The 22,803-nt window shown below is 34.6% G+C and overlaps 3 protein-coding genes and 1 long non-coding RNA gene across 4 annotated transcripts; all 4 read right to left on the bottom strand.

The window, feature by feature from the left end:
* Nucleotides 1-18: 18 nt before the first annotated feature.
* Nucleotides 19-926, bottom strand: LOC137015461 (uncharacterized). The gene is made up of 3 exons (XR_010893973.1): nt 435-926; nt 174-284; nt 19-41 (listed from the first exon to the last, which is right to left on the bottom strand). It is a non-coding gene; the product is annotated as an uncharacterized lncRNA (long non-coding RNA).
* Nucleotides 927-2,388: 1,462 nt separating this feature from the next.
* On the bottom strand, nt 2,389-7,583 carry LOC137015457 (troponin I, slow skeletal muscle-like). Its single transcript, XM_067380446.1, has 8 exons — nt 7,484-7,583; nt 6,422-6,453; nt 6,254-6,308; nt 5,933-6,064; nt 3,433-3,522; nt 3,105-3,278; nt 2,944-3,033; nt 2,389-2,657 (listed from the first exon to the last, which is right to left on the bottom strand). The coding sequence occupies exons 2-7, from the start codon at nt 6,430-6,432 to the stop codon at nt 2,947-2,949; spliced, it is 549 nt and encodes a 182-aa protein (XP_067236547.1). The 5' UTR covers nt 6,433-6,453; nt 7,484-7,583; the 3' UTR covers nt 2,389-2,657; nt 2,944-2,946.
* A 2,819-nt stretch (nt 7,584-10,402) lies between these two features.
* LOC137015458 (troponin I, slow skeletal muscle-like) lies at nt 10,403-13,441 on the bottom strand. Its single transcript, XM_067380447.1, has 6 exons — nt 13,379-13,441; nt 13,161-13,292; nt 11,502-11,591; nt 11,246-11,419; nt 10,760-10,849; nt 10,403-10,651 (listed from the first exon to the last, which is right to left on the bottom strand). The coding sequence occupies exons 1-5, from the start codon at nt 13,439-13,441 to the stop codon at nt 10,763-10,765; spliced, it is 546 nt and encodes a 181-aa protein (XP_067236548.1). The 3' UTR covers nt 10,403-10,651; nt 10,760-10,762.
* A 1,122-nt stretch (nt 13,442-14,563) lies between these two features.
* Nucleotides 14,564-18,462, bottom strand: tnni4b.1 (troponin I4b, tandem duplicate 1). Its single transcript, XM_067380449.1, has 6 exons — nt 18,424-18,462; nt 17,113-17,244; nt 16,937-17,026; nt 15,483-15,656; nt 15,276-15,380; nt 14,564-15,201 (listed from the first exon to the last, which is right to left on the bottom strand). The coding sequence occupies exons 2-5, from the start codon at nt 17,215-17,217 to the stop codon at nt 15,294-15,296; spliced, it is 456 nt and encodes a 151-aa protein (XP_067236550.1). The 5' UTR covers nt 17,218-17,244; nt 18,424-18,462; the 3' UTR covers nt 14,564-15,201; nt 15,276-15,293.
* Between the last annotated feature and the right edge of the window lie 4,341 nt (nt 18,463-22,803).

The following is a 22,803-nucleotide window of genomic DNA, read 5'->3' as shown; positions in this document are numbered from 1 at the left end:
TCCTCTGCCAGCAGTATGCCGGCCTTCTTCAGTATTTTGGTCTGCGATGCATTAAAATGAAGAAGCATACCCATACATTTATATGTACATTATGGTAGTTGCTATAAAACATAATCATACATAAAATGATTCAAGATGCTGACATTTCAGAAATGCAACAAATAGATACTAACCTTTAAAAATAACCGGCGAGATGCTGTAATCTTGGGCTTTCTCTGAAGAAGAGAGCCGATATGAAATGAACAACAATGTGACCCTGCCAGCTGCAATGTTGTATAATAATACTGCAATTAAATACAGTGTTTAAAAACTCACCGGACTGATACTGATAAAGCCAGGAATGAAAATACATATATATTTATAATTTCTATCATATATTTAATCATTTATTATTTCTATAATATATATATTTTAAAAAATCCTAAAATACTTACATAGCTTCAGACATGTTTGCGCCTTTGTTTTTTTCTAGAGACTTACAAATAAAAAAATTGTTAAAAAAACAACTTGTGTGCAGGTGGAGTAATCCAAAAAAATCTAAAACAATATTAAAATAGACTTCACGTTTATGTAGCCACTGTATCTACAACAAATCTACAACTACTATATCTATCTAATACGCATGGACAACTAGCATTTGTTATAACCTGAAGGTCCTTACCTCTAAGATGATGGAAGTATGACTTTGTTTTGGCCACCACGAAGAAAATCTGCAGATTTATAGATTCTGATGCACTCATAAGAGGCTCACTAAAATAGACCACTGTCCACAACAATATCATTGTCAAATGCTTCGCATCCCAGGATTTAGTGTGACAGAGCAGCTGGTGCTGAAATGCACTTTATGTTCTCTAGACTAAGGGTGAGCACAACAATACACCAGCATTAATGAGACTATATGCGTACAACCGTATGCTTTGTCTTATCCAGTGTCGAGAGTTTCGCATTACAAGTAATCCGAGTTACGTAATCAGATTACTTTTTTCAAGTAACTTTGTTGAGCAATAAGTAACTAATGTCCTTGCTGCTGGCCTTCAGTGATCCAATTCAACCATACTAATAAGCAAAAATAACTTTAGATAAACACCACATTTGTGTTTCTTTTTATTGTTTTTATTGCTGAAGTAAAAGTGTTTAACTTTCTTCTCCTGCATCCTATTCTTTGGCAATCCAGATGGCAGCACACCTGTAAGGTTTATTTGAGCTGCGCCCTCTACTGTACTGGCGTGAATTTGCATTTGGTGTGAAAAAGCCATTTGCCAAAAATAGAACATTTTTTATATATTAAAAAACAAACAAACAAGCTCAGCACAGGTGAGAAAAAGTAACGCAAACTTAATGCAATTAGTTACTTTTTAGGGAGTAATGCATTACTTTTAAAAGTAACTTTCCCCAACACTGATCTTATCCAATTTAATCTGAACTGAAATTAAGTTTCGATCAATCTTTTTGGAGTTGTTGTTGATTAGTTATACTACTATATATCTTGGGGAAAGAACAATATGACTGCCACAATGATATGTCAATATCATATCCTATTTGAAATAACGGGAAGATTTTATGTAGGAATATTACATGATTTTTTTTTTTTTTTTTTTTTTTAAATCCTATAAATAATTCAGATTTGAAATGACAGATATTTTCACAACCATCAATAAGGGACCTAATAGACTGACATGCTGGGTTTTTCTTCTTCCTGATATGTTGTAACAGGCTGCCATCAGTGGGTCAAAAGAAGAACTGCAGTTTATTAAACATGACAAAATGTGCAAAAAGAGCTTTTAATTTTGAAAACTACAATTTACAAGTCAGTGGTCAGATTCTCTTTTATTCAAGGTCAGTGCTGTATCTGTACATGGTAACACTTTACAATAAGGTTCAATTTGTTTACATTAGTTGTTAACATGAACTAACAATGAAAGGTAAAGTTAATGTTAATTTCAAAATATGTTTGTTTGTTAATATTATTTAATGGATCTGAGCATACATGAACTATAGGCTAAAATGAATAGTTTTATTTTTATAAACTAAAGTTAACAAATACTGTAAAAAATGTTTTGCTCATTGTTAGTTAATTACTAACGTTAACTAATAGGACCTTATTGTAAAGTAACTACCCTGCATTCTGTGAAACTGATGTTATAATGATCTGATTGCCTTAAAAATGAAAAAACACATTAATAATAGCATTATTACACATTCTCGAGGCTTTTTTACATTTTGAAAATGTACTTTCTGAAATCTTCATCTTTAACATCATCGGTTTTGTCATGCTGACATCTGCAAGGCATTTAAAGAGATTACACATTTTAGTTCTGGTTAGATATACTAGGCAACTTTTCATATATTTAGGGAGATGTTTATGCAACAAAGTATATAAAATAAAATGAACAATGTAGCATATACAATGCGACTGCAATTACTTTATTATGTTGTATTTAACATTGTTAACTCTTATTTCACACAAACAGTCTATTTATAAACGCATTCTATCTACCACTATCCATTACAATCACATTTTACATTGTTAACTCTTATTTCAAACAAACAGTCTATTTATAAACTCATATCTACCACTATCCATTACAATCATGACCGAAAACAAAATCAACATTCATTCTTCGTCACCCTCTCAGCCCCTCAGTGAGCACCTTGAACTGCATAATGACCAGGCCATGAGAGCAAAGAAATAAGAATTAGAGAACAGGGATTAGATAAGTCATTTAATACAATATGAGTATGAATATGAATAGGCTACATCCTTATCCAGCCATAAGTCACAGGAGATATAAATATAGAAAATGAAACGATGGAAAAAATGTAACTAAACTAAAATTACCAGTAGGTGGCAGCAAATGATTGTCTTAACAAGTGAGTCAATTATTCAGTCAAACGATTCTTTCAATACACGGACTTCAGTTGGATTTGTTTAGAAATATTTACCTTCTACTGTCCAGCATCAAACAGCTTCTTTCTGCCTTCCATTCCAGACATGGCCTCCACATTTTTACGCCAATCAGTCACCTCTTCTTTCTGTGGAAGGTAAAGACACAATTATGAATATTAGCACTTCTGTCCGTTTAATTTATTTGATATAGTCTTACCTTCTCCTCCTCTTTCTTCACTGTCTTCAGGTTGGCTTTGAAGTCAATGGACTGTGAGTGTTTGGAGCCCAGAAGGACACTTAGCAATTGCTCAGCCGACAGTTTCACTCTCTTCAGGTTTGGCCTCTTCAGCTTGCTCTTCATCTCATAGATCTTCTGATTCATTTCCTTTATCTTTATCAACACAGACCACACAAGTTGCACTATAATGCAATCCTTCGACCAAACTGCTAAGCTAATTGTTCGATTCAGTGCTAACAGAACACAATAGCTTCATCGTTGAGAACTGTTTATCAAATTTTGAGGTTGGTTACACAATTTTTCATACCTCTTTTTCATTTTTGGCCACCTTAAGGCTAACGTCATAGCGTTCCTCATCAATCACATCAATCTTGTGATGCAAATCCTTGCATAGTTCCTACACACAAGACAGTGTCAACAAAATAAAATACTGGTAACACTTTATTCAAAGCCTATAGGATGCATTACAAAGGTTTTAATGCTGTAGAGTTTCCAAAACGGGGCTTTATGAGGGAATTGCAGGGGGTTGTGAGTGATGAAAAAGCTAATTAAAATAAAATAAAATAAAAATGTAAACTTAAACTAAATAAATAGGCTAATTTTAATATAAAACAATCAAAATATAACACTTAAAAATTAAATATTTTATTTGTTTACCAAAAATAATTGCATCCAAGCATCATTGACATATGCCTGTGCTATTAAATAAAAAAAAAAAAAAAGTTAACTTAAAGGTGCCCTAGAACCAGTTTTTACAAGATAAGTCTAAGGTGTCCCCTGAATGTGTCTGTGAAGTTTCAGCTCAAAATACCCCATAGATTTTTTTTTATTACTTTTTTTAACTGCCTATTTTGGGGCATCATTAACTATGCGACGATTCAGGCTGCGGCCCCTTTAAATTGCGCGCTCCCTTATTTATTATCACTCCATCTGCCATTTTTCGCTATTGTTCTTGCTTGCTTACCTAGTCTAATGATTCAGCTGTGCACAGATCCAGACGTTAATACTGGCTGCCCTTGTGTAATGCCTTGAACATGGGCTGGCATATGCAAATATTGGAGTCATACATATTAATGATCACGACTGTTATGTAATAGTCGGTGTTATGTTGAGATTCGCCTGTTCTTCGGAGATCTTTTAAACAAATGAGATTTATATAAGAAGGAGGAAACAATGGAGTTTGAGACTCACTGTATGTCATTTCCATGTACTGAACTCTTGTTATTCAACTATGCCGGGGTAAATTCAATTTTTGATTCTAGGGCACCTTTAAGATCTGAGGTAATTCTTCAAGTAGCCTAAATACTTTAGGTCAAAGGGGTTCTTCTAACAAAAAAGTTTGGAAATCTCTGCCATAGAGTAATACATTATATCATAAATAATGGAAAAGAATTAAAAGTGTTTCTGTGTTTAAAAGTGTAAAACTGTTCACAAAAGAAAAAATGTCATATAGGTTTCTAAAAGGAAAAGAATATGAGATAGCAAGAAAAAAGGCCCCTAAAGGACGTGGTGATGGTAAAAACAAAAAAAAAATGAGATGGGAGAGAAAAATTATATTTCATTGCTTTTGCGTTCGCTCGCAAAACTTTTGCATTCACCTGAGAAACTTTGTGTTTGCTCACAAAACATTTTTGAGGGAAATAATGTGGGACTTGTGGGAGGGAGAAAATATTTCGCTCTCACAAAAATTTTTACATTATTTGCAAACTAATGGCAAGTTTCTTGGAGCAACACAAAAGTTGACCGGCTGCTTACTGCAGACAGAGCCAGTGGGTGGAGCTTGACATCCTGATGACCTTGAACGTCCAGCCACACTCTAAACAGACCCATAACCTAATTACGTCAAGCTCCACCCATTATGTTGAGAGAGGTGTTTAACTGTAATGTCTGTATAGGGTAGTGATGTAGTTACATAGACTAGCTTATTTATATATAAATTATCAAAGTGCCCCATTCTGAGCCATTTCTAAGATACATTTGATTAATATTTTTAAATATTATTAAATTGTAAGTCTATTCTGATTGGTTGATAACTTTTTTTTTTTTTTAATGAATGAACCCAAGTTCTGTTTATTGAAAGCAGAACAAAATATAAATTAAACAGAACTAAACAATGACATGAACATAGGCAGACTTGAACTTGACTTGAGCATGTGGAGACTGGGCAAAACTCACCAACAGCGAGTACAGAGAACAATAAACGACAAACAAACCTGGCTAACATGAGGGCTAAATACAAAACTATAGGGAACACATGACCAAAACATCAATAGGAGGGAACTAAAGAACATGAAATGACGAGACAAGATATCAGGACAATGAACCAATCAGAACATGATTAATGAAGCAAGGGAACTAATTAAAACAAACACATGAACAGGGGAAGCAGAGATCACATGACGTAAACATGTACCAATAAACATGAACTTCAAAATAATAGACATGATAACTTTTGACAGTGTTTAATCCAGGAGCTTTCTAGTGCAAAAGCACGGATAGATTCACATGCGCACATTACCTGGATGTGCTCCCGACTTTTGTCACTAAAATAACGCCATAGAGCTGGACATCATTTGGCTCTGTAGTGAGTGAGCTTCACTTGCAAATATTTTCCAAGCGAACACAAAAGCTTTGAAATATAATTTTCCTCCCATCTCATATTTTTCCATCACTTTGTGCTCTATGAAGGTCATGAGGGTCAGGGTGAGTAAATGTACATTTGTGGGGGTTAACTATCCCTTTAAATTGTATAAATCGTGTTCGGGTTAGGGTTAGGGTAGGGTACAATTTAACTGATTTAATTGTACCTGTAATTCTTGTACTGACAGGCCGGACAGTTTGATGGGAGGGATTCTTTCACTCAGCACTTGCTCCCTTTCCTTCTCTTTATCCTGCTTCTCTACTATCAGCATTTGCATTGCTGTACTCAGCAGCCTCATCTTCATGATGACATGTCCATTGTAATCATGTCAAGGCAAAAAAAATGTATTAGTTTTGCTATGAATGTACTAGAATCTCACAAAAGGAGCAAATAAATGGCCTTTATTGCAGTTGCAACATTTAAAAAATCCACTACTTGACCACACAAAGTAGCCAATGTGTAACTGTGGTCAGCAGGTGGCGCTCACCTTCAACCCCAGCCGACGGGCTGAAGTTATCTTGGGTTTTGGCTTTGACTGAGGACTTTGTTTGAAGCAGCCAGTGGAGCATATAGATAGAAGAGAATGTTGATAGAGACATGACAGATACCATAATTCAAATAGCTGGTTGTTACTGATGAAGGTGGAGATACTCACGCGTCAGACATACTTCTGTAGTCCTTCCTTATCTGCAGAATAAAATAACTATTTCAAACAGTCATCTCTACTATGAAACACGTTAGGATATTAAAGGATTACTTCACTTCAGAATTAAAATTTGCTCACCCCATGTCATCAAGGATGTTTATGTCTTTCTTTCTTCAATCAAAAAGAAATTAAGGTTTTTGAGGAAAACATTCCAGGATTTTTCTCCATATAGTGGACTTCAACAGGGTTCAACAGGTTGAAGGTCCAAATTGCAGTTTCAGTGCAGCTTCAAAGGGCTCTATGTGATCCCAGATGAGGAATAAGGGGTCTTATCTAGTGAAACAATTGGTCATTTTCTAAAAAGAAATAAAAAATCCTCGTCTGGGATCATTTATAGCCCTTTGAAGCTGACTTGAAACAGCAATTTGGACCTTCAGCTGTTGTTAACTGTAAGTTCACTACATGGAGAAAAATCCTGGAATGTTTTCCTCAAAAACCTTAATTTCTTTTTGACTGAAGAAAGAAAGACATAAACATCTTGGATGACATGGGGGTGTCATCACTTTTCAGATGCATTAGTTATGATAGTTTGACTACAATATGCAAAAAGACATTTAATCAAAATGGCAGCTTTTGTATGAATGCGTTACGATTCCCAAAAACAAATGATTAATTCACTTTGCATATGTAATAAATGTGTATAATTTATGCAATCTTTGAAGAATTAAGCATAAATTGATTCAAATCCGTTAATAACCGTGGTAATCAGACCCTTTAATCCACCCATTTGACCTATTAGTCCTCTACACAGCGGTAAGAGTACTGTGCATAGCGTCTGTGAGTTTTAGCATAGGTGAAAATCTTCCAGGATTGTTGCTAATTTGAGAAACACCTGAACTGTTAACAATGCAATTCTGCCCAATTTCTTGCTAGTTTTGAATAAATAATAATTAAATCCTTTAATATATACCATGACAGCTATAACCCCTTAAGAGTAATGACAGATTTGCCATCAAAATAACCCCCCAACACATAGCTGTTAGTCTCTTATGACCACTGAAAAAGACATACCTGCTAGAAGAAGAAAAGAGAGGAGTGTGAGTTAACTGGCTGACCGAGGAAAGAAGAAAATCCTTAGATTTATAGTTTCAGCTCCCATGAGAACGTCTTACTAAAATAGACCTGTGCCACACAGTAAACTAGCATAGTAAAACTTTCATTCGGACAGAGACATGCAGCTATGCAGTGTGGACCAGGTTGAATGCCTCTTTTTGGTAGCCAAAACCTATTTGACCATCAGAGTGACCAGTTCAAAGGTCTAAAGGTGATGCTCGTCAGGACATTACGGTCTTTAAGAGTAAATAAGACAAATTGCAATACACAATTTGGACGTATTAAGGTACAACGTACTTGTATTCATATTAGAAGAGAGAGAGAGAGAGAGAGAGAGAGAGAGAGAAAAGATTGGAAGTGGAAAAAATAGTAAATAGTTTTTGCAATCTAAGTTTATACCATGCCATGACATCCATCTCATGAACGTGATAATTTCCATGCACATTAAGCAACTGATAGCTGGCAGAAGGCAATGCGGTATAAATCATTTCTTGGGTTAGAGGACAGTGAGCAGGTGGAAAGAGAGGTCAAATTGTAAAAGCATTTCAAGGGGGATGGTGAGGTCGTGGGGTGGGGTGGTGTGGTGCGTTCTTGTAGTTAACCTTACACTATGATTACAAAAACCTTTTTATTTATAGAATTAAAGAGTAGAATAAAAATCTAGGTAGCATTCATGAAATAATTTATATGACTGCAGTATTATATGACTGAGCACCAGACTCTGTCTCTCTCTCTCAGAAGACTCTCGTCTTTCATCTTTAAATTGCCACACGTACTGCACACATCCTTTTATTATAAATAACTGGATAGAAACAGCCAGAAACACCATCAAAAGTGCCGCTTTCAAGCTATCAGCGGCCGGCGACTTGAGTGCTTATGTCAAGCTATTAGCTTTACAGTTTTGCTAGCTGTGGTTTGAATGGATTCTGTAAGATTTAAATAAATACATAAATAAACACATGTACATTTAGCTAAAATATGCATGTGTGCATTATCACATTGATACCGAAGAGGATTAGGGCCAAGCAATAATAAAAAAATAAAACCATCTCGAGATTAAAGTTGTTAAATTTCGAGAAAAAACTCGTTAAATTTAGAGAAAAAAGTCGAAATAAAATGTTGAGAATAAACTCGTTAAATTACGAAAAAAAACTTGTTAAATTTTAAGAAAAAAGTCGAGATAAAATGTTGAGAATAAACTTGTTAAATTACAAGAAAAAACTCGTTAAATTTCAAGAAAAAAGTCTAAATAAAATGTTGAGAATAAACTTGTTAAATTTCAAGAAAAAAGTTGAGATAAATTGTTGAGAATAAACTTGTTAAATTACGAGAAAAAACTTGTTAAATTTCAGAAAAAAAGTCAAGATAAAATGTTGAGAATAAACTTGCTAAATTACAAGAAAAAAACTCGTTAAATTTTGAGAAAAAAGTCGAGATAAAATGTTGAGAATAAAGTCATTAAATTAGAGTTTTTTCTCAAAATTTAATGAGTTTTTTCTCGAAATTTAACAACTTTAATCTCGAGATGGTTTTATTTATTTTTATTATTGCTTGGCCCTAATCCTCTTCCGTACCTTGATGAATGCATTCACTTTCAAAAATTCAATGCAACTTTCACAACAATCCCTTACTGAATCATTGCACTTGTTATTCTTTCTAATGTTCCATCAGTTGAATGTCCTTAAACACTGATCAAATAAATATCATGGCTTTTTATTTTTAAAGAATGCCATTGAATAGTGCTTTTGGCCATTTTGAATTGGCAGTTCTGATTGGTCACTTGCTGTTATTTATAGTTTGTTAATTATCATACATAGATCATTTTAATATTTCATTTGCATAAGTTTTATATAATAGCTACTCAACATTGTTAATCTACTAGGGGTTTTACAGAGGGGATGCTTTTTTTTTTTCAAAAAGGTGATGCCGTCCCCCTCATCCCCCCTCAAATCGAGCACTGGGTGGAGGCACTGTCTTATTGTAATGTGAGCTGCCCTATACTCACACCTCATTCTCCCTGAGAGGTGACACTCCAAGAGACATGTAATGAATTACCACCTGCCATTTGTCCTGGATATATTTTTAGGTCTTATGGCCAAATGATGAGATGCCAAATGCAAGTTATTGTCTTTAAATGGCTTTGTATAGTGTTCTTATCAAAACTGCAACAGCAAGCATGATCTACTAACAACTACTCTATTTTGCTCTGTTTTGTATCATATTATGACGTTAATTATATTTTTTAATGGATGGAAATGTAATTGTAGCTGGCCCTTCAAGAGATCAGTAAACACAGAATCACAAACAATGTGCAGTTATTTTTTAGCTATACCAATTTTTTTGATTAGTCTTGCTACAGTCATCATCTGTCTGTCAAAGTATAGCCTACAGGACACAATGCAAACTATGCAAAATATTTAAAAGATGTCGTGCGTCACTGCTGTTTTTGGAGCATGCGTCCAATGCAAAGTCCAATTTTAGTCAATTAACATGTATTCATGCTTAGACAAGGTCTGTTTGTCCGACTTCGCCCAAATTGGACTGGCACAATTTCAGTCGATCTACTGAAGCGTTTACATGACATTTTAAAAAGATGAATTATTGATTTATTACAACTACAAAATTCAAGTGGGTATATATATATATATATATATATATATATATATATATATATATATATATATATATATATATATATATTTTTTTTTTTTTTTTTTTTTTTTTTTCAGTTGCACCAATTTACAAATATTATTCATTGACGTTAGAACAGCTGAAGATATTCCCAGGACACAACAGTTATGTAACGTCTGCTATGAGGTGAGTTCAAAAGTTATTTTTAAAGTAATAGACAAAATATTTAGCCTTTCTGATCTGTATTTATTTTAAAGACAGAAAACATCACAAAAATCATTAAGTAGCACATCAAGTAAATTCAAGACATTGTTTTTTGTCTAAATGACTTAAAACATGCAGTTTCCTTTTCAACTAAAACTTAAAATGAAGCCATGAACGTATGCTATTATTAAAATGGAATTTGCATTATATGAACTTGCATTGATTTATACATTCATTTTAAGATGTTTTTGAATTCCTGAATTCTGATGTCAGATCTCATGTAGTTGCAATCTGTAAGAAAAAATAAAATATAATTCAGTGCTGAAAGTCAAGGTGAAATATTTTATGTAAGACATCCTAATAAAGATCATTGAAAAACAATGCATTTTTTAAATTTACCATCTATTGTCCAGCGTCAAACAGCTTCTTCCTGCCCTCCATTCCAGACATGGCCTCCACATTCTTACGCCAGTCAGTCACCTCTTCTTTCTATGTGAGGAACAGGTGTAACAACAGGTATGTGTTAAAATTGCACAAAAATACTTTAGGGTTCAGTTCTCACTATTAACTAGTTTAGCATGCATATTACTAGGATATTAGCTGTTTATTAGTACTTATAAAGCACATATTAATGCCTTATTCTGTATGACCATATTCTACATCACTTAATCCAACCCAATTTCTAAACTTAACATCTACCTTACTAACAATTAATAAGCAGTTATTAGGAGTTTGAGGCAAACGTCATAGTTCATAGTAAGTTATAGTGAGAATTGGACCTTAATCTAAAGTGTGACCAAATACTGAATTCATTGAATATATTTCAACAATTTGATTCATATTTCAATGATTCAGTTTTGTTCATGAAAAAGTCACATGACTTACCTTCTCCTCTTCTTTCTTGACTGTCTTGAGGTTGGCTTTAAAATCCACAGACTCTTTGACCTTGGAGCCCAGAAGAGCTCCCAACATGGCATCAGCAGAGATCTTCACCCTCTTCAGTGCAGGTCTCTTCATTTTACCTCTAAGTTCGGTAATCTTGATGTTCAAATCTGTAATCTAAAGCAGACATGAAGTTAATTCCAATGTATTTCCGTTGAATCTAATAAGATACAAAGTGATTCCACTGATGGTGTAGTACCTCCTTTTCATTTTTGGAAACCTTGGCAGCGATGTCATACCTTTCTTCATCTACAACATCAATCTTTTGATGGAGGTCTTTGCAGAGAGCCTGAGAATACAATATTGTGTCAAAATGACAACAATTTTTTGACAATAATTGTTTGCTTTAATAATAATCTTAAAAATGAAATGTAAGTCCTTTAAATTTAATTTTTTTCATTAATTAAAAAAATAATAAACCATCGTTTGCACCAACTGAGTTAATGATTTGCATAAAGTCTTTAATAATAATCTTAAAAATTAAATATATATTTGTAATATTTTTTTTAAAATAAAAAAGCATAATTTTAACCTGTTACTATCAGCTCTCTTTTTAAGCATAGATCTTAACATAAATGTTTGTAATTCATTAATTTTTTTGTAATACAGACCTAAGGTTGGTCCTCTTTTAAAGAAGACACCCAGCAGATTGTTGCAGAAGTGAAAGCAGCTTCAAAAAATTAAGTGTAAAAACAGTATAGAAGTTTAAGACAAATGTATTTTATGCTAAATATATTTTAGAAAATAATTTGAACTCTAAAATTGCTTAAAAATAGCTGCATTCCAAATTTGAATTTTAGATCACAACAAAATGGATTTAAAGTACTGTTTCCATGGCAATGTCCAATTTCAAAATGGAGTGTTTAAATAGTTAGTTCACCGAAAAATGATCCCATAATTTACTCACCCTAAAACCATCCTATGTGTATATGACTATCTTCTTTCAGTCAAGCACAATCACAGTTATAATAAAAATATTCTGGATCTTCCAAGCTTTATAATGGGAGTGAATAGTAACTGAGATTTTGAAGCCCAAAAGGCACATCCATCCATCATAAAAGTAATCCATACGGCTCCAGGGGGTTAATAAAGGCCTTCTGAAGTGAAGCGATGTGTCTTTGTTAGAAGAATATCCACATTTATAACTTTACATAGACTATAATCATCAGCTTTGGGAAATGTCCGTCTGCACGTTTATGGAAGAGTCAAGTTCCAGTGGAAGAGTGACCTCTGACCCGACACATGACGTAGGATGTAGGAGTAGCGTAAGCTTAGGTGAAAGTAGACGCCTCTTGCAGTTCAAACAAATATGGCTGGGCAACAAACTCAAGCTCCTCCGACACTTCTCGTTTTAGACCTCTAATTCGTGACCGGTGTTTTGCTTTGCTCTATCCTCTGAGCTTCCGAGTTCGCCATTACGTCATGCGTCAGGTCAAAGTTCACTCTTAAGTTAAAATAAAGTTATAAATATGGATATTTTTCTTACAAAAACGCATTACTTCACTTCAGAAGGCCTTTATTAACCCCCTGGAGCTGTATGGATTACTTTTATGATGGATGGATGTGCTGCTTTGGGCTTCAAATATTCACTCCCATAATAAAGCGTGGAAGAGCCAGAATATTTTTAAATATAACCGAATGTGTTTGACTGAAAGAAGAAAGTCGTATACACCTAAGATGGCATGAAGGTAAGTAAATTATGGCATAATGTTAATTTTTTGGTGAACTATCCCTTTAAGCTTTCAAATGAAACCTGATTTATGATCATTGCTAGGTGATAGAGAAAAAGGCAATAAAAAAGTGCACCAAGTGTCATGCTACCAGGACACTGACAGTTATCATGCTATATTAGATATACCTGAAGCTCTTGAACAGAAAGACCGGACAGCTTTAGAGGTGGCACTCTCTCACTCAAGGTGGTCTCTCTCTCTCTCTGCTTGTCTTCTTTTTCAGTAACAAGCATAGATGTTGCTTTCTTCAGGAGCTTTGTCTGAAGCAAAACATATCAGAAAGCATTGCTAAATGCATCATCTTTAGAAATTATTTCTTCTCTGTAAAACAGACAGAGCCAAATACCTTTAAGAACAACCTCCTGGAAGCTGAAATCTTAGATTTGGGTCGCTGAAAGAATTTAAGCATTGGATTTTGTTAAAGAAAAGCGCATTTATTGGATTCTGTTTTGTTTTTGTTTTTTTTAATTGACATACAAAAAGTGGAAGTTAAAAAGTCCACTTACCTGTCTAAAATGTCAGTTTTCAAATTATGAAAAGGAATAAAAGTAGGGATGTTTTAAACATGTACATTTACAGTAAGATAGCAAATACTGTACGCATATAGATATTAACAACTTAAAAGACAATACTTACGACTCAGACATTGTGACCTTCTAAGTGCAAATCTAAATAAAAAAATCTGAAATATAAATATTGGTCACTTACTTATTAGTAGCAGTTATTATCACTAAATAATAATGCACTTCATAAGCATAATTTTAAAGGCATTAAATATATATATTTTAGCACCACTTCTCAACATCACACACTTAAAGATTCCTGATGGATGAAGCCAAAATAAGTAGAAAAGACATATCATAAATGATGAAAATCTTAATTGCTTCTCCTAGACAGCAGTGAGATTAAATGGGGTGCAAACTGATTTTAATTTAACTTTACAAGAGATCTCAACAATGTAACCAATCATGTCTCATCAAAGTTTTCAAACTATCTGTGCTATGCTCCACATTCATTTTATGCCAGCACTTTTATCTCTTGGGTAATTCTGTTATATTTAGAGCAGTCAAGTGCACTGTTTTTACTGTTAGCTGTGCCAAATAGTGCAATAGTTCATACCTGTTTCTCCAAAGACCACTCCAAGGGAACAAGTAGAGTGTGACAATGTCAGTGCACAAGAAAGCCCAGACAAATTTTATGGCCTCTTTGGCTTCCTCTGAGTGGCTCACTAAAATAGACTGAACCCTTACACCCTGAGGCTCATTTTACTCAGCACCATCAAAACACAATTGCATACATTGTCCACTGCCAGTCCCTCTTCATTCCCCATTGTTTGACCCTACAAGGCAGAAAAGGCTTTGCTGAAGTCGGCCAGTAGCTGTATGACCACGACTGCAACTAAAAGAATTTGAATTGATTGATTGATTGATTTTTGGAAGATAATATGAAGATATGAATCAGGGCATTTGTTGTTTCTTTTCATTTTTATACACACACAATAAGATTTACACACATCCCAAAGGGTTTCCGCATTGTACGAAATCCATATAAATGATACACGTTTAACTTGTCCGATTTGAACGGCATTGAATATGGGTAAATATACACACAACATGTGGTAACTTAAAACCAGTTATGCACATAAAAGGAAGGCATTTCAAGGACATTGTTTGTTTTGCAAGGGAACTGCAAGGTGACACAACATGTTTCTTTGTTGCATGGGGTCATTTAATTTCGGAATGCCATTACATTGCAATTTTTACTTTCAGTAATGTAGAAAGTGTTACAATATCTGACATCTTTTATTCTTGAACAGCACTAATTAACGTTACATACAATTAATTTCCAGTCTGATTACATTTATGATGCATTTAGCATATCATACACAAAATATCATATTTAGTTTTGAATGTAAACACATTTGTAAAGAATGTGCACAAATTGCAGCAAAACACAGAGACTGGTAAAGACACATTAGGAGCTAAGATCACTTACAAAACACTTAAACTATGAACATTATAAACAGTTTTGTGTGTGTGTGTGTGTGTGTGTGTGTGTGTGTCTGTGTGTGATTGATTGACATTATTAGTCATAATAAATCAAATTTGTATTTGGTTTGATTTTTTCTTTCTTCAAAACGTGTGTTTCCCTGCGTTGGCACACATCAGTCTGAAAAATAAGAAAACAATGTCATCTTTCAGTCAACTCAAAACATAAGTAAATGTGACAAATTTGCTTTGTACCTTTTTTTATTATTATTATTATTGTGCAGCATTAAACAGCTTCTTCCTGCCCTCCATTCCAGCCATGGCTTCCACATTCTTACGCCAGTCAGTCACCTCTTCTTTCTATAAATGGTACAAATAAATAAAATGGGGTTGGAATGAGTTTTGGTTTGTTAAAATGATGAATGAATGAATTTATATTTCCAAAAGACTAAAATGCATCACCTTTTCTTCTTCTTTCTTTACTGTCTTTAGGTTGGCCTTGAAATCTGCCTTTGATGCCATTTTGGATTCAGTCAGAGCACCAAACATGGCATCATGTGACTTCTTAACCCTCTTCAGTTTGGTTCGTTGCTTTGAACCCTTCATTTCCCAAATCTTCTGGGTCAGGGACTGGATCTGAGATAGACCACAATGAAGGTAACTTGTGAAACAACCTTTTTGATGTTAGTTTTACTTGTTTGAGAGCAGTGTTGTTATTGCTAACTGATTTTCAGTCATTTAAATAAAGCTGAAATAAAATTTAAAAAGTAGGTGAAAGCTACTGTAGTACTAACATTATTAAAACTGAAATAAAAATAAAAAACATAAAATTACTAAAACTTAAAGCTGCAGTCTGTATATTTTGCCTCTTTGTCGCCATCTCAGTTTGAAACCTGCAATTGCAGTTATTTGTGGAATTATCATCTTTACGTGGGTTGTGTATCGGCACATCTCCTCAGCGCGGATGAATCTAATGTTTGCTGTAAGTCACCTCACCTGTGGATGTCAGAATCACAGATCGTAGTCTTGGAAGTATGACCAGAGTAAGAATTTTCACCCGAAAATGTCATCTGAACAAGTAACATATCTGCCACTTTTGTTCTGACCAACTGAGGAAAAAAAGTATTGAAATAAATCGCGCTACCAATGGTGATTGAATCTAACGATCGCTTAGCTCGGATCACGTCAAACCGTGCAAATTATTATTTTGTTTTAAAATTGTTAATGTTATCAGCATTGCGTGACTATGTGTATTTAGTGTGTATTAGCGTTACCTGATTTCAATTTCTGTAGCCAATCCGCAGTTTGAAGTCTTTTGCTTTTCTCTATGGGTGAATCTCCACTTGTCACTGATGATTGTCATTTGGACAATGATAAGTTTAGTTATTGCAAATTATCCTCCACTGGCATCCTCACATGCGATGTAGCCTACTAGTTGGGACTTGTTCTTTATGTAAACAGAAGTGATGTAATGACACAAAGACGAACGGCGGCATGCATGAATTTCCGCGGAAACCTACCAGTACCATTCTTATTAGAAAACATTATTACAAGCTTACCGTTGTGAATCGGGCTAAGGTTAGGAGATAGTTTTGAACACTGGCTGGTTATGTACTTGCTCAAAAATTGATTTTGGATCATTTTTAACCCAAAAGTAAGTTACGGACTGCAGCTTAAATAAAACCTAAATAAATCTATATAAAAAAAAATCTAAAAAATAAATAATATAATATTGCATAGATAATATTAAAATAACACTGTTTGAGAGACATTGTGCAGATACTTTAGCATGTGTACGTTCTCTGGGAATTGAACCCATAACCTTGCTGTTGTTAGTGACACACCTGTTATCGTTTATATTCATTAATAATCTTTTGTTTGTCTTTCTTAATGTGATACAACATCGCAACCATTACCTCTTTTTCATTTTTAGCCACTTTCATTTCAAGATCATATCGGGCGTCGTCAACGACATCAATCTTGCGGGAAAGCTCTTTGCAAAGTTCCTGCAAAAAAACATTCATAAGAATATATATATATATATTTACTTTTGCATATTGTTAGTTCAGATTTTTTTTAGTCTAGACAATACCTGGAGCTCCTGTGCAGACAGACCAGATAGTTTGAGAGGAGGAACCCTCTCAGTAAGAGCATCGTCTCTTTCTCTTTTATTCTGCTCTTTTTCAGCTGCCAGCATAGATGTGGCCTTCTGCAGTAATTTGGTCTGTAACGTAACAGCACAGATGTGATTATGAAGTTCCAGCAGATTAACACACAGCTTAGCGCATAGCGCAGCACATTGCTAACACAGCTGGTCATTTTATCATGGATTTCATTCTATAGTCTTGCGTTACATTACTGTAAGGAATTTTAATATGTGCAAACTGTTCTTATGTTTACTATTTTCACCATTATTATGCTGCATTAAGGGTTACACCATGTTGTAATTACCATAAATGTATGTAATCGCTCTCGCGATACTTTGATGTGATACACCAATCCGTCTGCACAGCACCACTTTAAAGGGATACTAGTTCACCCAAAAATGAAAATTTGATGTTTATCTGCTTACCCCCAGGGCATCCAAGATGTAGGTGACTTTGTTTCTTCAGTCGAACGCAAATTATGATTTTTAACTGCAACCGCTGCCGTCTGTCAGTCAAATAAAAGCAGTGGATGGGAACTTGATCACAAACTGATCGTTTCGTGTCTTAGGACATCAATGTGTCGTCACGAGCCGCAGGGTTTAATTTGGACTTGTCTATGGAAGTTTTTTCGACTCTTATTGTTCAAGTTCCCAATCACTGCTATTATTTGACTGACAGACGGCAGCGGTTGCAGTTAAAAATCATAATTTGCGTTCGACTGAAGAAAAAAAGTCCTCTACATCTTGGATGCCCGGGGGGTAAGCAGATAAACATCAAATTTTCATTTTTGGGTGAACTATCCCTTTAAGTCAAACACATCTTATATCTGCAGTGGTCAGGTGGTACAGCAGCCGTGTGCTACAAGTCGTATCTCTCAGAAAATTAAGATTTTACACATTGTAATTTCTACAAGCACGTGAAGGCTTCTGCAGTTAAGAATCGTTACAGGAATTACAACATGGCGTGAACGCACCTTTACTCTAGTTTCAGTGTCACATGATCCTTCAGAAATCATTCTAATATGCTGATTCGCTGCTCAAGAATCACTTCTTATATGTTGAAAATATTTTTTGGGAAACCGTGATACATTTTTTAGAAAAGCATTTATTTTAAATTTTTGTAACATTATAAATGTCTTTACTGTCACTTTTGATCAATTTTATGCGTTCTTGCTTAAAAGAAGAATTAATTTCTTTATTAAAAAAAAAAAAACTTAATCCAAACTTTTGTATTTTATGAAAAAACAAGCAACTTACTTTTAAGAGCAGCCGCCTTGTGGCAGTATACTTTGATTTTTTCTGAAAAGCAATACAAGTTTAATGTTTACTAATTTTTTGACCAGCTAAATCTTATGAATTATTGTTCAACTCGCAAAAAGGGAAGTGACTTACAGGTCTACAATGATGAATCACAGAAGCATAGCAATAAAGAAACAAAAGAAACACCAAAATGGGTTACCAAAAGAGATAAATTGATCCACTTTACAACTTTAATAATACTTACTAATAGTAAAGTACTTACCCTTCAGACATGGTTGTTTCTCTTTATGGACCCTAAAAATGGAAGATAATTTATAAGTTCTCATTAGATTAATTTAAAAACACATATAATGTGTTTAAATGGCCCAACTGATAAATTACATGTTCCCTTTTCACAATAACAAAGGTGATAGATCTCCAGATATGTGATCTTAAATGAGTTTCAGGTGATGAAATCGTTCAGCGTATGAATCTGTGCGTCAGATTTGCGTAAAGTCGCTAGGAAACATTCTTACAGTCCACACATAGAACATAGTCTGGAAAGGTGACGAGTGCCAAGTATTTGAAAGGCGGAGAATTCACAATGTAGAAGAAATTTTAATTTGGGCCATTGTATTCGCTTTATATAAAGCACTGGTGCCGAGCGCTCTGTCCGTACCTATTCTTTGCATTCATACCTATTGTGCTTGATAAAGCACATGGTTGTTAGTATTTCCAGCCTGGCTAAATTTGAACATTGGTGCCATTCTTTCATATGGCCCAGTTTCATGCCCTACCCTTGAACTCGCTGCACTGGATGCTAATGCTTTCATACAGATCCTAGTAGCCAGGAAAATATAGCTTTTATTTTGATCTAAAATATCTGGAGTCTTTTTTGTTAAAATGTGAAAAAATGCACCATTAAAAGCAATTAAAAATTGGCTAATTTATAGAAACTTAGGAAGTAGTCATTCAAGAGTTCAAAAATCAAATCAAAAACAGGCCAGTAGTTATTGTTTTGTTTGTTACTCACTATATGCCAATTTCTTGAGTGACTAAATTGCAAGACAAACCACCTGAGAACTGTTTTCATGATCTAATTGGTTCTAGAAGCCAATTCTCTCAAGAACATTTGATCTTGTATCCATGCTTCTCCAAGTCGAATCTAGAGTATTTCATAACATACATTCCTTAAAGTTGACACAAGCAGCTTGTTACGAAAATACACAGCGCGGCACTTGCTAGTCCCTGTGGGGAGCCGCAGTCGTGACATGGGAGAATGTAGGATGGATATCCATCCATCCTCCCAACAGGGAAGGTGTACTTACAATTATCTCCAAATGTGTTCTGTAAATCTAAGAGCGATGAACCAACCAGTACAAATCCTCACAAATGTTTAGCAATAAACTCAATATCCTTAAGTATTTATGACAACATGTGTGGGTCCAATAAACTGTGAACGTTAATGTGATAGCTTATAGGACTTACCTTGAACAAGGAGACAATCAGGGCAGGATGAGTTGTGTGGTGGCTTCGAAGAAGTATAAATGTTAAATGTTTTTTTTTCGGGAAGGATTTATGGGTTGAATCCAGCGTGTGAATGGCTAACTAAAATAGACCCCCGTTACGCCTCTTGCACTCATGTGTGCAAATATCTGGGCAATTTGTTTTCGACCTCCAGAACATGGACGTACACACTTTCAAATGACACACACTGGCACAAGGGTCATGCTCTTCAATTCTCTAGCTCTACTGTGTGAAGTAGCAGCTGGAAAAGGACACCCTAGGTCAATAGGGTAAAAAAATAACTAAGAGATATCACCATACTTCACCAGTTGATTGATATGATTTAAGTGATAGTTCACCCAAAAATGAAAATTCAGTCATTAATTACTCACCCTCATGTTGTTCTACACCCGTAAGACCTTCATTCATCTTCAGAACACAAATTAAGATATTTTTGATAAAATCCGATCAGTGAGGCCTGCATTGACAGCAAGATAATTAACACTTTCAGATGCCCAGAAAGCTACAAAAAACAATGTTATGAAGCAATGAGAATACTTTTGTGTGCCAAAAAGCCAAAATAACGACTTTATTCAACAATATCTTGTGAAGGCGATTTCAAAACACTGTTTCATGAAGCTTCGAAGCTTTATGAATCTTTTGTTACAAATCAGTGGTTCAGAACACATTTCAAACTGCCAAAGTCACATGAATTACTGAAACTTCCAAACGTTTCTAAACACTAACAAAGCCTCGTTTACTGAAATCACGTGACTTTGGCAGATACACGCTCCGAACCACTGATTCAAAACAAAAGATTCATAAAGCTTCGAAGCATCATGAAGCAGTGTTTTGATATTGTCCATCACTAGATATTGTGGAAAAGTCGTTATTAAGGTGTTTTTTTGACGCACAAAAAGTATTCTCGTCACTTTATAACATTAAGGTTGTACCACTGTAGTCACATGAACGGTTTTAAATATGTCTTTAGTAGCTTTCTGGGCATCTGAAAGTGTTAATTATCTTGCGGTCAATGCAGGCCTCACTGATCGGATTTTATCAAAAATATCTTAATTTGTGTTCTGAAGATGAACAAAGGTTTTACGGGTGTAGAATAAAATCAGGGTGAGTAATTAATGACAGAATTTTCATTTTTGGGTGAACTAACCCTTTAAGAATTACAATTTGTATTACAGTTGTATCACAATTTGCAAGTTTTTTTTTTAAATTGTTTAAATATGCAAATTCACATTTAAATAAATTACCAGAACAGAAACCTTGGATAAAGCCAGGTTCAAAATTCTTGTTGCATTTTGTTGACTAGTCAGTATGTATATATGTATTGTAATTGAAATATACAGATGCAAATAGATAAAGTGCAATGAAATACTAGCGACTAATGACATAGTAGTAGCAGTTGTAATAAAATGTTCTCATCGTAAACACTAAAGTTAACTGGCCTCTTTATTAACCTGCATGCTTGTGTTTGAGGACCATAAAAGCAAAGTTCTTCAAGGCTATGGTGCCTGCATGCCATGTAAATGGGGTGAAGGCAGACAGTAATTCATGTGTACTTGTTAAGAAGGAACTGACAGCACACTCCTAAAAGTCGGGTTTATAATTATAATGCATTAAAATCTAGTCCTAATCCACAAAAAGCTGCATACTCAAACCTATACTTGTGGAAAAACTCAATGACAATGTGACATTGTAGTAAACTGTTTTACTTGTATTCAGATGTGTCATGACATGTAGGTCATCATTTACTGACACAAATTTGAAGTGCCAGTGATAATATTGTGCTGTGAGTTTTTACTGTGTGACAGAATGAGACAGGGGTTCAAGGGCTTCTCAAATCCTCTGCTGACTGCTGGCATGTGGCGGCAGTTATCCGTGTCAGCAGAAGTCATGAAGTCATTTTAAATGTGCTTAAATGTGGAAGTTTGCTTGTTCTCTACTTTTTAAGTGTAATTATAACTGGCATTATTTTGTAGAGTGTGTTTAAAGACAGTTTGGCTAATGGTGTTATAATTCTGTTTGAAAATATAATTTACTACAACATAGACAGCTGCTGTTTAAAGGGATACAGAGAAAAATATATATTGCTCATACACGATGATCCAAATACCCTCCTAATTACTCTTTAAACTGACATGAGCCCTCTAGTGGCAATTAGTTGACTTTTAGCTAACAGTTTGCCTTTTAGATTGTCTGGCTATTTGCTGGTGTTTTTGAAGTTGAATAGAATCGAACATCCTCTCATGGCTTATCAGATACTTTCCGTGTTTAGAGGAAACCAGGAGATCAGATAAGGGGGAGAAGGAGCCTGACACACACAATTTTTCTCACAAACATTTCCTTTGATATTTAAGTCTGCCTTAAAATCAAGTCTTTAACTACACATAAAAAAGTGAAGGGCTTCATTTTCTGTCCCCCTGTTTTCTATATTTGATACTAGTTGGACTCACAACTTTAATAACAGTTTAGTGTTGACATGCAAGAAAACTTAGTTTCATTTTCCACAGTGAAACTGAAAACCAAATATATTGCTTAAATATTGAGTATATCCATAAACTACTGTTAGATTTAGGGTCATAAAGTTTTTTTTAAAGCACAACCGTTTTCAACATTGATAAATGATAATTAGAAATGTTTCTTGAGCTGCAAATCAGCTACATATATGTAAGCAATAAGGTACGAGAGGCTGTGCTGTATCGTGAATAAGTCAAGGCTGAAGGGCGTTGTTAGGCACGATTTATTCACAATACAACACCAGCTTCGAGTACCTTATTGCTTTTATAAAACGGTTACCACACAATACAAATATTAAAGCTAAAAATATGTAACAATGCAATTTTGATGTAGTAAAATCACTTAAAGCCGTCCTTCCGC

This window comes from Chanodichthys erythropterus, chromosome 24 (assembly GCF_024489055.1).
Source record: "Chanodichthys erythropterus isolate Z2021 chromosome 24, ASM2448905v1, whole genome shotgun sequence".
NCBI classification, from domain to species: domain Eukaryota; kingdom Metazoa; phylum Chordata; class Actinopteri; order Cypriniformes; family Xenocyprididae; genus Chanodichthys; species Chanodichthys erythropterus.
The sequence above is the reverse complement of the archived record's forward strand: the minus strand, read 5'-3'. Positions and strand labels throughout refer to the sequence as shown.